The sequence below is a fragment of the Eutrigla gurnardus genome (assembly GCF_963514095.1).
Source record: "Eutrigla gurnardus genome assembly, chromosome: 22".
Classification (NCBI taxonomy): domain Eukaryota; kingdom Metazoa; phylum Chordata; class Actinopteri; order Perciformes; family Triglidae; genus Eutrigla; species Eutrigla gurnardus.
The window spans coordinates 10,898,759-10,917,280 of NC_139933.1; the positions used below are offsets into that span (position 1 = coordinate 10,898,759).

The following is an 18,522-nucleotide window of genomic DNA, read 5'->3' on the forward strand; positions in this document are numbered from 1 at the left end:
ATCATCACCATCACCATCATATACGGGTGCGTCTGAAAATCAGGTTAGCGTTATTGAAGTGTGACCATTGCTTTATGTCTCTTCGTTTTCATTTGATTTGGTCTCATGAGGATATTTTCTAACATTTCAGGAGTCTTTGAAATGGCCAGTGTTATTAAAAAAACTAAATGTTGTGGAATGAAGTTGAACCAGTTTAATACTTACATATGAGTATGGATTTGTGACATCACAAGTTTGGAAGCCAATCACAGTCCAATATGTAACACAAGTATGGCAGTAAACTTATAGCCACTGATAATGGACTTTACAGTGAAGTAGGAGACAACTTGTTTCCAGTAGATAACATGTTTAAAATGATAAAAACATTTCTACATTTGTAAAATATAGATTTTTTTATGAGAATGTGTAATTTTATTTATTTATTTATTATTTATTTATTTAATTAATTAATTAGTCGTTTTTGTAGGAATTATCATATCAGGCACACATTACATTGAATGCAATGTAGTTTTATTTGTCTTATCTTGTCTGTCTTTACATAATAATCTTAATAATCTCTTTATAGAGGATGCACTTTTGAAGTTATAACGTTCACACAAGGCTGCAAATTCAAATTCACTAATTATAATGTCATAAATATTTAACAATAAAAAAGATTTTACAAAATCCAGGATTATAGAATAAAATGATTAAAACCAAAAAGAATGGGAAGTAATATATATACAAATAAATAAATGAATACATTGAACGTTTGTGTAAACTCACTCATCATGTCAGTTAATTAGTACTTTCTATGCAGACCAGTCAGACACAATAGTGAATTGAAACTCTTGCATACTCGTCCTGCGGGTCAGACGTCCCTCCCCCCTCTCCTGTGTGAGTGGTTTAAAGTTTCACTGCTCGGCCTCTGATTGGTCAGGGAAGTTTTTCTGGGCAGCGATAACTTCGCAGCTCTGCGTCCCTTCTGACGCACAGCTGCGGAGAGTTCAGAGGAGAGAGTAGGAAGTTTAGCGGTGTTCTCTTCTCCTACGCATCAGGGTAAGAGGATAACTATGGAGGTTATCACAGAGAGGGTTTTATTATAGAGGGATTTTACTCGCAGAGCTTCCAGTTTTGGACTAATCCTTTTTCTTCTAACTTTAACTTTCTTTTTTCCCTTTTCTTTTTTTTTTTGCATCACCCACTGTCGAAAATGCCTGCTTTTTGGGTTTGCATGAACGCAATTTGGATTTTACTTTTTGCTATTTTTGATGCCGCTTCTTCAAACTATTCTGAAGACCAGTGCAGCTGGAGAGGAAGGCAAGTATTTCAAACGTATAATAAAAAAACGTGTGGTTGGAAAAAAGATGATTGGGGAAATGCTTAGGGATGCTACAGGTGTCTCACTGCTGAAAGACTGTTTGTTACAAATGCAACATGTTGAGACTTGCCATCAGGTCTCGGTGAATGCGCCTCCGTGCTGTCTGCAGGAGGCATGGGGGGTCCAGACAGAGAGGAGACTGGGGGATTAGTTCTGATACTTGGAGGGAGAAACGTGTGCTGCATGCAAGATGCTGAAGGGTCATTTTTATTACAGACATATTAATAAAATACATGCAGAGGACTTTCAGTTTGTACAGAAGTATTGCCCTTAAGATGCTATGACTGGCCCCTGCTACCACAGGCTGCCACTAGGCGGCGTCTTCTTTTGAGTAGAGAAGTTTGTTAAAATGTGTTTTTATCATTTCCACTCGTTTTTATTGTAATGTTTGGTTCAAGTTGCCTGTTTGCAGGCCTCAGCTCCAGTCTGCCGTTAATCAGTGCAGTTATTTATTATTATTATTGCAGGATGTTGCTGATGTTGGGGACTCATGACTCTTGGCTGTAAAAATACTACATAAACCTTTAGATAACCTTGCCTTCCTCCCTGTTTTCCCTCCTAGTGGTTTGTCCCAGCAGCAGGGCAGTGTGGAGCAGATCTCCCTCCACTGCTCTGAGGGCACACTGGACTGGCTGTATCCCAAAGGGGCCCTGCGCCTCACCCTCTCACCCCGCCTGCCCTCCGTGGCGGTGGGCCCCGGCGGCAGCAGCTCGGGCCTCATCACAGCCTGCGTCAAGCCCTCCGAGCAGTTCCACGGGGCCCAGCTGTACCTGGAGAGGGACGGAGTCCTGGAGCTCCTGATAGGGGACCGCCTGGAGTCCTCCCCCCCACCGAAGGTCCGCTGCTTCAGCCGTCTGCCTGGGGAGAGGGTGGCTCTCTTCCTGCAAGCTACACCTCATCAGGACATCAGCAGGCGGATCGCCTCCTTTCGCTATGAGCTGAGGGGAGACTGGACCGCTCGCCTGTCACTGGACTCCAACCCCATCAGCAGTGAAGGTGAGTCAGCGAGGCATTAGTCAGCCATCTTGGTTTGGGTGTGAGGTCAAATAAGGAGACACCAGTTAATACATTGCGGAGCATTTGGAGAAACTTAATTCTCAGTTTATTCTAACATGAAACAATACTCTAACTTCTGTCTTCACTTTATCAAAAGACATATCTTCTTCAAGTTGTGGTCAAAGTTTGTTTTCTTCCTTCCTGAAAAGTTTTGGGGGTATGCAAGGTTTGAACCCACCAGTGATGATATTACACGCCATGAAACCCTCCCTACAGATGATTCATAATTCATAGCAGGCCTCTGTGGGCTGCCTGGACTTTCCACAGCCCATAGAGTACAGAGAGGGAGGAAGTGGCCAAACTTTCCCCAGAGGCGTGCTGGTTTGGAGTAGGAGAAGGGGAGCCGTGGAGTGGGGAGGAGGGGGACAAAAGCACAGTATGTGGGGCTTTCTCCAGAGTCCAGAGCCCTTTGAATGGGTGCCGCATGAGTATTCTGGGATTACTGCCGTCGCCTAGGCGACAGGGAGGCCTCTGCCCAGCTGAGATGCTCCCCTCTTTTGTTGAGCTGCCTCTCTGTAGGGAGACATGTCTGTGGGAGTATACTCCCCCCTCTGGATCGTTCTCCCCCTCTCTCACACACACACACACACACACTGATTAGGCTTGGAAGGGGGGGTTTGCTCGAGAGGAAGGAATCTCATTTATCAAGTGGTTTTCACTAAGGAGACTGTGTGGGGTGGGCAAAGGGGCCTCCAAAGATCCACACGGAGAACTTTAAAAAATGCCAGGACTTTTTTTTTTTTCTACCCACAGTTCAATGCAGACAGACAGTTTGCTGGTTTGGTTTGAATTTTTTTGTGGCTATCTGCAAAAACTGTTACAACTTTTACAAAAGTGCACTACATTTAAAAAAAAAAAAAATTCTTATTTTTTTACGAAAAGCTGCCAGTTAGAAAGAAAGGGTAGTATTTTGTGGGGATAGTGGTTGTGCTCCTTTAAAAAAAAAAAAAAAAAAAAAAAATCTTTGAAGTCCACCCCCCACTCCCTCTGCTTGGCCCCTGTCTAGCAGGCTTTGATGAGGTGTGACTGTAGACACCCTGAAAGGCTTTAAGGGAGGAAGTTTCATCTGGCCTTTAAATCGTCTAGTGTGGAAGAGCCTCGCACCTTAAAGCTCCACTGGTCCTCTGCTGCCAACTGTAAAAGTAACAGCTGTCTGTTAGAACACAGCGGTTGGTCTCTCCCTTTGTTGCTCGTCTTTTGCACAATTATTTAGATCCTGATTCACATTCCTGTGCATGTGATCTGGGAAATGTAGTCTTTGACTTCCAGAGGCTCAGTAGAAGTACGAGCATATCCACAGTTCTAGCAGTTCATTGTGTTGTGTGAGGTCACCAACTGACTTTTTCTTCACCTTGTTGTCTCTCCAGAGGCCTGCAGACCCTGCAACAACACTGAGATTCTGATGGCCGTTTGCACCAGTGATTTTGGTAAGTTACCTGATATAACAAGTCGCTAATGTAAAAAAAAAAAAAAAAAAAACAGCAAACCAGTAATGAAATGTCAATCAAAAATCCATCACTCTAATTCAGCCCAGATTAACAAATTAAAGTGGAATAAAATAAAGTCCTGGCAGCAAAGACGTAAAACAACAACAACATCATTTACAAATGTGTCAAACCGGCAGAGCAACCCAGTGCCTTCAAATCCTCTCCACTCAAAAGTGCAAAGGTTAAAGGTGAAACAGCAGCTCTCTGCAACCCCCAACACACACACACACACACACACACACACACACACACACACACACACACACACCCCTACAGGCCTAATCCTGACATAACCCCCAACGAGAAGGAGCAGTGGACTAATCTGTAGGCCTCTGATTGAGCTGTAATGGCACTGGGGAGAAGTTCAGCTGGCAACAAAAGTTAGCAGGATTAGTGAGCAGGGTTCGGCCTCTGTACGGCTTTTACCATCAGTTGGTGGTCAACAGAATCCCCCCACTCGCTATAATAGGACAACATTTACAAAAAAAAACATTTGAACATTTGAAGTCCATAAAAATAAAATAATTAACCTGAATGTCCTGTTTCTCCTCAGTCGTGCGAGGTAACATCCGATCAGTGGCGGAAGACGATAACCTACGAGCGGCGGTGATCAAGGTCAGCGCCACCCGGGTGTTTCGACAGAAGTACGCCCTGTTTACCGGCAACAGCCGCCTGACCAGCCGGGGCGAGGTCAGGACTCTGCTGCAGTGTGGCGTCAAACCGGGGCCCGGCAGCTTCCTCTTCACCGGCCGGGTCCACTTTGGGGAGGCCTGGTTGGGCTGCGCTCCCCGCTACAAGGACTTCCAGCGGGCTTACACCATAGCCAAAGCAGCGCAGCAGATACCCTGTGAACTGCCCGTAGACTGAGTGAAAAACTCCACAGCAGCTTGTCTCCCACTCAGAGTCGAGGCCGGACCGAAAGCCAGGCGAGACTCATTCCTGTTCCGTGTCTTGGAAGAAGCCGTGGCTTGCAACCGTTGGCCAACTGCAGCCATGGCGACCACCAATGACATCCTAAAAGGTCTGTGGAGTGAAATGGACTTTTTCCCAATTCATCCCATTGCAGTGCAATAAGCAGCCACCGGGTCAGAGAGAACCCGGCGGAGTTGTGACATGAGGGACGCGGTTGAATTGAAGATTATAAGTATGTGGCAGTTTTACACACAGCGGTGCCATTATGCAGAGTCAGAGAAAATCTATTGGAAAGCTTTTCATTCGGGATAAATTATTAGAGCCATTAGTTGAGGCCTATTGAGAGTTATTGCTTTGAAACTCAGGAAAATTAATTAAACGTATATGAAAAGCTTACTGCCTTAAGTTGGTACCCCAATGAGGATACAATTTAGGCACCTTTTTGTTCAGTAAACGTCGGGTCATGGGGAAGTAATCCTCAGTGTGACTTAATAGGGAGATTATAAAAAAAAAACAAGTCCTCACAAAAACGAAATGCTAAAAGAAAATATATATATATATATATATTTGCACTGATAAAAGAAAGGGAACGATCTGGAAGGTGTGATGCTGCAAGCACTGAAAACCAAATAAAAAAGCAACTATATGTAGCATAGCGGAGCGATTGAGCATTTAATATATGTACAGATAATGTGAGCACATAGAGTGACAAAGCTAAGGCTACCTGAGCAGTTTCCACAGCTCAAACCAGTGCTGAGAGCACTTTCATATGCTAGCCAACTCTGAGATTTCTCCTTCTGGAAGGAAATGCAGGCTTTTTTCGGAGGTCTGCATCACAGTCATGTCGTGGAATATTAGAATTTGACCACATTTGACCTTAAAGAGAAATTCCATTAAAATATGTCAGAGCGGAATTGAATTAGTAGCAGTTTGGTGTTACCAAAGCAGTATTCCCTGCTCTCTGTTGATGTTATCTCATATTATCACACAAACTCTTCACCTGTATATAATCAGCAATGTTCACTGCAGACAACAGCCATTCATAAGTTCAAGTCCAGCATTGTTGTGTGATATAAACGTGATGGCATGGATGAAAAACATCCTCCTTGGTGGATTACACTGGACGAGGCTAGCTCATTAGAAAACATGAAATATGCATTTAATGTATAAAAATTCAGATTTCATATCATATGTGCACTATACCAACAAGGGGAAAGGTTCATACCAAATTACTGCAATATGTCTTAAATGCGTACACTGCCATTTTTTTTGCTGTTTATTTTTTTTGTGAATTTATGTTAATAGCAATGTGAATGTAAATATGTTAATAAGAAACTCTAGAAACAACAAAATGTCTTTGTGGAAAACAACATTGTCTCAGTATTGTGGATTATATTTGTGTTTGTCTATTATTAAAATATCCTGTGATAAAAACAAATCATGTACTTATTTTCTTCTTGGAGCCTTTCTCATATATTAACTTTGAATTTATTCTTTTCATGTTCCACAAACATTATGCAGCTGGATTATTAGTCTATCAGCATGCTAACCCTCTCTCCTAGCACATCAATACACTCTAACTCAACTATAGCATTTGGATCCAAAGGTTTCTAGGATGTTAAACTTTTCTCAGACATAAGTCACTGCGAGTGGCCATAAATCACATCCATAAAAGCTCCGAACAAATGGCGTGCCTGAGAGAGCGAGATTTAAGGAGTGTTCAGGACCCTGAGGGCATTTGGACGAAGGAGGAGGTAGAAAACGGCGTTTGGAATTCTGTTGTCCTCAGCCTCCCATTTTCAGGATTCAGGAAGCAATAAATTGCCATTAAGGGAGCGGCGTGGCAGGCACGGCTGAGCCGAGGTGCCACACAGTCGCTCGCTGGGTCCCGGCCGCGTGTACGCGAGGACACAATTGAACCAAATCCACATTCCACTCCACTTCAGACATGCACCTTCAGCCTGGAGCAAAAGTTTGTTTCCCACTTCAACTTGGATTTTATCCACATCAACACAGACCATATCTGTTACCGATGTTCTGCCCTGAGAATGAGGAGCTGCACACGGTTACTGATCCGCTATGATAAATTCACCACCTGTTTCTCCTGCTTGCAAAAATTCTGCGTAAACACGGTCTTGCACACACCTCAGTAAAAAATCTCAGATTTACTGCATGCAGTAAATCCGCTTGAAAAAGAGCAGCTGGGGAATTTACATGGTGTTTAGGTTTAATGGAAGGAGAAAAAAAAAAAAAATCACAAAAGCTCGACATGCCTTCCTTCCATGCCTGGCAAGCTATCTCCCTTAGAAACCCTGACACTGGTTTGCCACCGCATCAGTAGTTCATGTGACTGAACCTCCAACCTCCCCAGCTATTTACTGCCTCAGTGCTCCTTTAAAACATCCCGTAGCTGGGGGCCCCGACAGACAGACACACACACACACACACACACACACACACACACACACACACACACACACACACACACACACACACACACACACACACACACACACACACACACACACACAGCCTCCTCCCCTCCAGTACATCTGAGGTTACTGCTGCAGGGCTGATAAGCCAAAACAAAGAGCACTCAAATTAAACTCCAACGACTAATACATCATGTGACATTTTGACAAAGCTCTACTTCCTGCATTGTTGTCACTTCTTTGTGGCCCCGGCCTGAACCCCCAAAACTACAGTATTAATGTCCCACAGTGGACCCACAATGACACAGTGGCACAGTTTAGTTGTGCACTCGCTAAGTAAGTCATTGCAATTACTTCAGTTTACACAAGTGTACAAGTACATCTGAGTACAACTTTGGAAACAAACAGAATGTCTTCCTCAACACCCTGGAAACGTGTTTCTGCAGGGTTTAAGTCTAACCTCTATATTATACTGTACTATATATATTGTATTGCACACCACTGATGTTTGTACATGCAACAATGAGCAAATATTCATTTGTTTTGAGTGGTGCAGACACACAATAAACCCCCCTCCCGACGCCGCTCCACTCTTTATTCTGCCCCGTTGAGGTGAGCTATGGACAAGGCCAAGCGGGAAGCACTCAGGAAAGGGGAATCCAAAGCGATGGGGGAGAGCGTGGCCGGGTGTGGACTTCCGTCAGCCCCTGGGGGAGTTTGAGGGAAGTGGTTGGAGACAAAGCTCCAGAGATGAGAGCACAGACAGGGGCAAAGTGCGACTGGACACTCCCTCAGAGTCCAGCTCAGGTCCTGTTATTTAGCTGTATAAAGGTCCAGGAACCTGCAGACCTGCACACAAACCTGCTGATCCTGTTTGAAATTGTACTTCTGGATGTTTTTGATGAGCCTCCATATTGGATATGCAATCTTAATCCTGGAAACAGCAGAAACACAATCTGGGAAACATAAGGTCCATAATTATTCTGGAGCTTTCGATCTTATTACTCAATATGCCTCCGTTTGCACATTTATCGTGGAATTTCCAATCTTCAAATTTCCAAACTAGAAGGAGTGATCTTTAGGTCAGGAATCTCCAGAACATCAAGAAGTTGGAGCAAAGTTGTTGTGTCAACCAGGGTCATCCTTCTCCTCGGTTTTTTGGGGCTTAAATTAATACATTTGACATTGTTTGAAAATCTAATTTCTGAATTGGGAAATCTTACATTTGCTTCAGCTTCTTCTAAGAACATCCTCTGACAGTGTTTAAATTATTCCTTGATTCATTTTCCTTCCTGACAGCCCGATCTATCTCACTAACAGATCGTCTCAGTTTCATGGCTTCATCATCGAATCTTTCCCACAGTTTTGTCCACAGCTGCTGATGTGCTTCCAAAACAGTGGTTGCTATACACTTGATCATACACTCGACCAGCGAGAAGTAATGAACAAACAGCTGTGGATTTCATCAGGCTTCATTTTCCACACAAACAAATGATTTCCACCATGCTGGTAATCCGACCCACCGCAACCGAACATTAGGCCGAGTGGTCCGTCCAACCTCTCCCTCTGACTCAGTGGCTGTGCATCCTGCTGCCTCTCCGTCAGCTCAGCACCAGCTGACAGGGAGCCCGAGGCCCGTGACCACACTTTGGCATCCCAGATTCCCAGCTGACAATTTCCCCGTTTCCCACAACACCCTCGCACAGCTGGGAGTGATGATTCCCGAATGGAAACTGTGAGCGATCACATCTGAGAACATGCTAACTTGCTACGTGCCAAGTCTCACCATCGGGCCCTGCAAGCCTGCAACCTGTGTGTGGTGGCCCAACTCTTTCAATGCAACAGTTTTCATGAGACGCTGACTCAAATTGGTCTTCCCGTAATGAGCAATTTGCAGGAAACTAATGAGTAACCTCTATTCACGGAGCGGGAGGAGAGAAAAAAAAACCGGCATCAGCTTTAAAGTTGAGTGGGCAGTTTGGGTGGGTTGAGAGGTCAAGGCAGAATAGAGAACAAGTGCAGAGCGGTGCAAAAGCGTGTTTATCTGGCCATGTTATCCCTCTGAAGTACTGAAGGGAGGAGACCGAGGAGCCCCCTTTGTTCCTCAAGAGCCTGCAGATGGCTGTAATCCCTTCCAAAATGCGCACTGAAAATCAATCAAGACAGGGTGGACATGGTGTATGAGTGCGGAGGCAGGCGACACTTTTCTCAGGGAGGGGGTCCCGCAAAGAAACACAAAGTTGGGTCAAGCAAGCGTCTTTGGGGCTTTCCCGCCAAAAAAAAAGTATTGTGAGGGAAGACAGAGGGAATGAATTGCGACCCCCTCGAAAGAAGGCCTGCAAGCTACCCCTCTGTTTGAGCTGAACACAGCTGCCATCCCCTCACTCTATCCTGGGGCTGATGCGGCCTGCAGGGGGTACAGCCACAAAAACTTCCAAACACTGACATCATGCTCTAATAAGGCTACTTTAAAGATATTCAGGGTGGCAGGATTAGGGGAAACAGACTCACATAGCTGAACATTGATGGGTAGGTGGAAGGATAGATAGATGCTGATGTTTAACAGGTATGTTTGCCATGTTAACCATCGTAGTTTCAATGATTATAAGAAGTGGACATAGTCACAGTGACCATAGGTCACATTGGTTTGTGGACTGTTGTTCAGAAGTCTTGAATTTGGCATTTTGGTCATTGCCATCTTGTGTTTTTGGGACCAGATGCGAAGCGAGAAAGTGAAGAAACTTTTGGGCAAACATAAAGTGTTTCTTATAATACACTGAAAGGGTTAAAGATGTAAGACAAAAACACCGACAACTCCCAGACCGGACGGTTGACGATTTGGTAGCTAACTGTCAATCACAAGGTAGCAACGCCCTCAAACATACCCTTCTATTATTCTCTATTTGCCAATAAATGGACCATAATTTACTAAATGAACATGAAGACATGAAACTAGCGATTGAGACTATGAACTTATATTTAACGTTTTAACTGCATCAAGTGAGAAGTAGGGTCATTTTCTTCTTCATTTTGTAACCAGAGGAGTCGCCCCCCGCTGGCCATTATAAAGAATACCAGTTTAAGGCACTTCAATGTGGCTTTACTTTTCAGACCTGGAGGTTGCCTCATGAGTTTAGCATGTTTGCATGCTGACACGTCTAAAAGCCAAAGTACAGCAGAGGCTGATGGGACTATAATTCGTTTTGTAGGTACTTTGTGTAAAGTTTGACCTTATAATGGTGCTAGATTTAAAGGTAAGGGATTACAATTTATCCTGAAGTGCCTGAAGCTTTCATCCAATAGTTAACAAGTCATTAAAAACAAACATGTAAACCACATGTTGGTTCTGGCTGAAAAGGTCAATCATAAATATCAGTACATCACAATCCATCCAACACTTTCAAGAGATTTCAGTCTGGACCAAAGTGGGGGACCAACCCAAAGACCGACATTGCCATCCCTAGAGCCATGTCTCTGTGTTATTTCCTCATGCAGCTGACGTCAGCCCTCAGGATACCGAACCCCAGACTGAGAGTCTCCTCAGTACAAGGAAGTACACCTTTCTGTGGAAGGGCTCCCCTACCCTGCCAATTAACCACAAGGATTATAGTTTTCTGACTAAACCTGTCTGATTGTATACAGAAAGGAGAGACTCACCTGGCAGATCAGTTCAGTTTTTCTCCTGCTACCTGCCACCCACCTCTGTGTTTCTCCCCCCTGTTGCACCCATTTCTTTTCTTTTTTTTTACTCGTTATCTTTCTCCTCAGAGGAGTCGTCTTGGGTTACCTCCTCACAGACATATTTCACTCTGCCTATTGTTCAAATTGTTTATTGAAAGAGGTAGGCAGGAACGAAACTGCCACTCACAGTGGTTTTGTTATGTTACTAGTATCTCCTTCCATTTTTCTCCTGCAAAGCTCAGCTTCAGGGCAAGATTTGTCACCAGATACAGTTGGTGCGTTGTGCTGTGAAAATGTGATATTTAACAGCAGTCTTATTGTGAAACGTATGCAGGTGTTAATGTTAATGTGTTAATTAAAGGAAAAATGATATGGAAATGTTTTTATATGATGAATTGGTAACATCTATTAAGGTTTGTAGTTGTTTCACTCCAACCTTTGATATGAAGGAATGACTTCCTACATTTCCTAGAATTAATTTGAACAATCACCAGAGAAAGGCGGTGGTGCTTATAAACAAAGTGAAGTGGGCCCATGTGAGAGACACCCAGCAAAGCAAACTGACTCATGAACAATGCTGTATATATTGGATCCAAATACTTTACTCTATGCTCAACATGTGTTGTAGCTGCACTGACTTCTGGTCTGTGTTATCTAAACACCTTCCCCAATGTATTGGAACACTTCCAGACTTTATACTTGATGGCATCATTCTTTGACTTTGTTCAATCTAGTTAATCATGTTTCCCTAATATTTTGGAAAATTATAATATAATGTCATGTTCTCTGATTTGGGAATAATAAAATTGGAAGCTACGACAATAACTATTATTGTTTTTCTTCTCCTAAAGGCCCAGTTCACCAAACTTATAAAAACATATTTTGGAGACAAGCTGCAAATACAACACTGACTATAGTACATGTTTATATTTACATGTACATGTGAGCAAACAGTTGCCTACTCACACATCCTCAGATATGGAGCCACATTTGCATTTACCTTAAAGGAACAGTGTGTAACATTTTAAGTAATTTATTAGCTAAAATCAATATATTCATTCATAAATCGGTCCTCATAAGTGTATTATTACCTCTGCCAATAATCTGATTTATCCTCAAAAGCAAAGCATTTACCAAAAATAACCCCCAAAAAATAATTGCAACATAAATCACTATCTTGCTCGTGGAGTAATTATTTATCACACACGTTTGTTTGAAATATCAACCTCATCACTTGAAATACTGGTGAAGTGGTATTGGATGACATGTTGTCATAGCTTCTTGGTACATAGCGGCTACCGTAGTTGCAACAAAGCGCTAGAGTGCTCTATACGTTTGAATGCAAGATACAATTTCACCACTAGATGGGAGTAATTTCTACGCACTCTCTTTAAGTTGTATTTGTGTCTCCCTGATGCCAATGTCCAATATTACATCTCTTTTAGCTATATTTTGGTCTCCATAAACTCCTAAAGGTGTCTTTAGCTGCTACGTACTCCAGTATGGTCACCAGCTAGTTGCTGTAAATAATGTCTTTCAAAAAGGCCCGGTTATAATAGTAATAATCGGCTGTGACAATAATCTGGGAAATGCTGTTCGAATTAGCACCATAAACAAATCCCATTCACCAGAAACCTTGGAGATACATCTTGAAATCTTGGCAAGAAACTGAAACTGTTCACTAGATCGAGAGGAAAAAATATTATTTTTGCAAGTTGGGTAAACTGATCCTTTAAAAAGTGTGAGTTTGTTTAGGCTGCTTTTTCCTTTTAACAATCATGATATGAAACTTGTAAGTCACATACTTCTCCCATGTTGCAATGTGACTGAGCAATGCTAAGTGGCTGCTAAGAGCACTTTCCATGTTGGATGGAGCGGAAAGCGAATGAAACAGAGAAACCCGTGAAGCCATTTATGCAGCAGACGTGCTGACAGTCAGGCGGCATGTTTATATTCCAACAAAGTGCACTCACACATTGTGCATCAGCCCAGCCGCTGTGGCCTGTCTGATGTGTCAGAAGCTGCCGAGACCCTCCTCTCCCTTCGTTTTACGCTCATTCCAGGGGAACATGTGCGCTGGAATTCTCCCCCAATTAAGACAGGGATTAGCCAGGTCCACTGTGGGAACCGGCCGAGTGTGGGAAAACACAGTCTCTGTCCCTCTCTCCTTCCCTCACCGACACTCAGCCTCATTCTCACTCGCTCTCGTTCATCAGGCGGCCTCCCTCCCATCTCTCTCACCCTTACTGTAACTCTTCCTCCTCCACGTTCTCACCCTATATCCTGCCTTTCCTCCACGTTCTTATTTTATACATTCCAATGCGCCTCTTAGTAGTTTAAGTCTCACTTCCAAAAACCCATCTCTATTGTTTCCCCTCTCATCTTTATAATTATGCACAATGACCCCCTTCTTTTTTTTTTCGTCTTTTCATTCTTTTTTTTCCACTCTTTCTTAACCACCCAGGATCTCCATAGCTTTCAGTCCTAATTCTTCAAGGTTTTCTGGAGTGTTCGGTTCTTCTGTGCACCCCACTCCTGCCCCTTCCCTCCTCCCTCTTAATGCCTCTCTAGCCTTCATACTGAAAGCTTGTCTGGGGGGGGGGGGGAGGGGGCTGGGGACTCTTGCATGAATAGTCTGACACTGTCAGACTTAAAGTGGGGGTCGAAAAGACAGCTCATCAGAAAAGAAAAGACAGGTGTCTCAGAAAACAGACAGTTACATAATTTATGTTTGCACTAGTTCTTTAATATCCAACATTAAAATTGGATTGAACTAATCCTACCTTTGGTATTTGCAGCATAATTCATATCTGAGTGTTAACTACACATCCATGGGAACATCCCCGGTTCAAGTTCATGCTCAACTTTTTCCATTGTCACTGCGTTTCTTTCTCATGATCTTGCCATACTTTCACTATCTAGATTCCTCTCCCATCGCCACCGCATTCCTCGTACTCATTGTCACCTTTTCTTCCTCATTCCCACTCTGCCTCTGCTTTCCTTGCGTTCCCATAAATCCTCTCCCTGTGCACTCCTCCACACAAGGCTTGTCCGTTCCAATTACGGCGGGGCCGTCCAGCCCCCCGGCTCACACACAGGCCGCTCTCATTAAGCCTGTATCAATTAGGCATTAACCTCCTAAAACAAAGGGCCTCTTGACGAGCGGCCCATCGCAGGCCATGTGAGGTACTTCCTCTGCATCGCTCCACCCTGCTTCCCATCCTCAGGACGACACATTCATCCTCTTTCCCACTAATGCTGCGGCACAACACAAAAAAGGGAATAAAAGTTTTCTCTACTCTGAATTCGGGGACTCTTTAATTCATTTTACAAAGTTATATTGAGTTGTTGTATTTCAAAAAGAATCATAGTTTTTTTTTTAGCGGTAGACCAAAAGGACTACAGGATTGTCTAAAACTAAAATAATCTCAAAGATGATATGAAACTGTTGAGGAACATTTCAGTGATTGAGGTAGAAATCATTTTTTGGAGAGTGCTGGATGTCAGTTCTTTACTAACAGAACAGAACGCAAAAGCCCATGAAACAAATGCCCTCTTTGTGAAGGCTTAAATGCTTAGTTTTGACAAGACAGTCAGAAAGGACTCAATTTGACATAAAAGGTCATTTCTGAAGACGTTTAAATGAATTATAATGAAGGATTAATGCAACAACTACACGTCTGTAAAGTTTCGTGGCTGCATTTTGCACGGCTTCAACTCTATTCCCTTTACAAAATCTGTCTACAGACACACAGACAGGCAGAAATATAAAAAGCTGGTACTAAAAAGTGCCTCTGTGGTAGTTCCTGCTACAACAGGTGTCTCCAGGTCCACATTTTGCCCTGAACACACACACAAGAACTCATCGCTGCTTCTATTTAAAGTAGTTCCATTATTAAGATCAGTATTTGCACACTCCTGCTACTCTATGCATTTGCAATGTTACAGTATCTCCTACTTTTCTTGCTTTCTGTTTATCCGGTGTAACATTTATTCATACGTGTTTGCAGAGGCCTCTGCAGGCTCATCATCTGTCCGTCTTTGTTGGGGGAGCGGCACGGAACAACCTGGTTTTGATTTTCCCACAGATCCACCGGTGAGAGGAGTGGTCCCCAGCACCCAGCTCTTTGGCACAGTGACTATGTTGGCACGGACCCAAGCTGAACACCCCCCACCCCTTTTCCCAGGGCCCTGGGAGTGTAATACATTACTAACAAAATCCCACTTCCCATTCCTCTCAAACTTTCGCACCCCTGCTCCCTCCCTCCCTCCCTCCCTCCCTCCCACGGCTGGCGTGCCCCCTGAAAAGGGGATTGGGGTGACATGCACATGACCACCTCCTCAACTTTTCTCATCGTTCCCCAGAGTTTTTTTAACTTGAAGTTTTTAATTTTTTCAACATGAAAATTTTATTTTTGAGAGAATATATGATAAAGTTATGCCTGGCACTATATGGCAAGAAACCCAGTTACCAAAACACATGAGAAAAAAATGCAGACCCTTTTCACTATTAAAGGGATATAAAGGGAAGAGATGCCTATTCACACCAATGCTGAGGTTATAAATATGAACCTGGGAGAAGAAGGGGAAAAAGCCGGCTCGTTTGCACCACAGTTCTCAGCACGGCATTGGGGGAAAGTATTCACGGGCGTGTATGTGTCTGGGTAACATGTAATGACATTATTCTCACCAGGGTGACCCCTCATTGTCACCACGCTTTCTTCTCCCCAGCTCGTGAAATTGACATAAGCTTTACAAACATTCCAGGCATTTTTTTCTCAAGGCCAGATTTCTTTGGGGGGCTTTCAGAGAGAAAACCAGTATGGGCAGCGCCACCTAGTGTTGGTGAAAATGCACACCATACATAATGTGCTCCGGTAGAAACATGTATGAAGGAATTAGATTGTTTATATGATTAAAACAGCTCAAAATCAGTGGGTTTTGTATGATTTCACTTAAAAATGTTTAAAAATATAATTCTCGTGGTTTATTTTATTTTTTTTGTTTTTATGTAATATGTATGAGGCTGAACTTAAAAACAAAGTAATATGAAATTACATTGCATTATATGACCGGGGTACAAATTTTGTTTTTATGGATGAACAAGCACTCTGTTTCCTTACGTCGGACCAGGATTCCTCGCATGCCGGCCTCATGGAGATTCATTTTTCATAACTTTTTATGACAGTCCACAGCTGACCACATTTATCATCTGGCAAAATGCAAAACTGACACTCACTTCTGGACAGTTTAAGATGTGATATGTGAGGGATGAACAGAATCTGAGCTGCAATATGCAACTGTTTTTTTCTATTAGGTCTATGACGTTCAGACATTCAATTGATATTAACTCATCATATCTTGTATCTGTACGCAAATACCAATGTAAAAATGTACAACTGCTGGTTTTATGAGAAAGTTGCATGCTTTAAATACTTCTTGGCTGGTTGGAAATCACTGCTCTACCATGCAAATTAGCATATTTCCAAACGAATGTCTTTAAAACTGCATCTATTAACTGACAAACACCGAGTTGAGATTTAATAGCAACCCATTCATCGGTTCAGCTACACGATCTGCAGTCCACCTCTGCAGCAGTAAAGCTGTTGGTTGCCGTAATACACAAAATCTGAAATCATTTTTTACATCATTTTCATCTCTGAGCTCAGTGGGCTCCATGCTCAAGTGGGCTTATGGGGGTTCAGGGTCAAGATAGCTCTCAGGTTTGGACCAGATCTTCTCCCTCTGAACCCTAAAGTTCACAGTGCATCGATGTGGCCAGTTACTCAGGATCAGCTGAGAAAATAGTACTCCAGCGATGATGTGTTTTCTAGGTTAACTTAGCATTGCACTGGTTCCCTCAACAACAAAAAGACATTTTTTTCCTCACTGGATTTTGGATTATTGCAGAAAATAATCTCTGTGGCAAACATAACTTTATGATATGTACACGTCTCCTTCAGCAAGATCATCTTCACAATTGAAAACCACTTTTATGATTTCTATAGCATGAATGCATCGCCACAAGCAAAAAGTGAAAAAGGAACCACTTACTAAACATCGAATCAGAGGTTGCAAAATAGCGAGTATGTCTACAATAATTTAAGAAATGTTCTGTAACCAAGCATGGTATCGTTCATGCTGACCGCACTCTGGTCATATAGTTCCTGCTGGTGATTACGGATCGCTCTCTTGTTCTCCTGGTGCTCTTTACCCATCTCCACCCTGATGACCGACACACAGGCTCGACAACAAGAGAGCAGCGACCAGAATCCACAGACAGCCACATCACAGGGGCAATGCAAAAGAGACCACATCACTCACATAAACACACACACACACACACACACACACACAGAGCAAATAAAGCCACAGTTAAGAACAAAAAAAAATCAAAGAGGGACCACAGAACAGATGCGTGTGGACTGAACACTGAGCCATACATCCAGAGATGGGTTTGGCTGTTTGATGGCTGGAAATGAAAAGAAAATGATCTTGTTTCATCTTCATTAAACTTGTGCACGTGTTTATAACATTCACTTGCCATCACGCTTTCTCCTACAATTTCTTCCGCTGCTCCTCATAGCGGTGCTTCATATTCTCCATGTTGGTTTCCAAGCTATGAACGAAGAGGCAAAGGAGGCAGTTAGATAGTTTACTGATGTCCACAAAACATATGTGTTGGCTACTATTCCATTTGTACAAAAGAACAAATGCCAGATCCTCAAGCTGTGAAAACAGTTACACAACGGAATAAACATTTAAAATAAAACAATGTCAAATATATTTAAAATTGAAGATTCAAATGATCCCAAAATGAAAAGTTATTTTCATAAGAACCAAAATAATGTGTTTAGATATGATTCTTTTTTTTGCCTTTCAAAAACACATTACATTTCTTGCCAGAGCGAAGCTTTGAATGTGAGCAGAACACGGGAAATCATGATGAAGTATTCGTTTTGTACCCAGAACATCATGGTGCAATGGTTGCATGACCTGTTTGAAGGAATGTGGAAAAACATTTGATGTGATCATTTCATGCTTGGACAAAAGCGTGTTCTGATTATATTGGAGCTGAACAACATTGTTCTTTCTGATAGCTGGGATTGGACAAACATGAACCGTGTGTTTGGTTTTGCAACAAAACTGAGGAGTTTCAACCGTTACGACATTTTAATCTGGGTGTGGGATACGACAGCTAAGGGCCTCCGACTTCCAGGAACTTATGGAATGGTGTGAACTTAATGGAGGATTTAAATCAGGAACTTAGAAGTCCCTTTACCCTATTCCTGTCTGCATCTAACGAGTGGTGAAGATGAATAAACACCGTCTCACCTCCACTCTGTAGGCCCTGGGTGCTCATCTTCACACTGCTGCTCCTCCAGCTGCCTACAGAGGGCGCCCTGCAGCTCAGCACTCAGCCTTTCACTCTGGCCAAGCACTCCATCATCTGAAGCTCTGTTGTTAACACCGGCTTGGTTCATTATCTAACAAGGGGAGAAAGTGCAGCACAAACAGCCTCTGGGATTAAAGATGCATGTGGAGAGTTCATACAAAAACCCCAAACTTTACCCGTTTTCAAACCTTTTGAGGG

The 18,522-nt window shown here is 43.0% G+C and overlaps 1 protein-coding gene across 1 annotated transcript; it reads left to right on the forward strand.

The window, feature by feature from the left end:
* The first annotated feature begins 987 nt into the window (after positions 1 to 987).
* metrn (meteorin, glial cell differentiation regulator) lies at positions 988 to 6,242 on the forward strand. The gene is made up of 4 exons (XM_084039615.1): positions 988 to 1,299; positions 1,923 to 2,356; positions 3,784 to 3,843; positions 4,457 to 6,242. The coding sequence occupies exons 1-4, from the start codon at positions 1,193 to 1,195 to the stop codon at positions 4,768 to 4,770; spliced, it is 915 nt and encodes a 304-aa protein (XP_083895741.1). The 5' UTR covers positions 988 to 1,192; the 3' UTR covers positions 4,771 to 6,242.
* The last annotated feature ends 12,280 nt before the right edge of the window (positions 6,243 to 18,522 follow it).

Excerpts from the sequence above, each read along its gene's own strand:
- metrn (XM_084039615.1), top strand. The coding sequence starts at position 1,193 with ATGCCTGCTTTTTGGGTTTGCATGAACGCAATTTGGATTTTACTTTTT. Across the intron at positions 1,300-1,922 it reads CAGTGCAGCTGGAGAGGAAG|TGGTTTGTCCCAGCAGCAGG; the intron begins GCAAGTATTTCA and ends TTTCCCTCCTAG. Across the intron at positions 3,844-4,456 it reads CGTTTGCACCAGTGATTTTG|TCGTGCGAGGTAACATCCGA; the intron begins GTAAGTTACCTG and ends GTTTCTCCTCAG.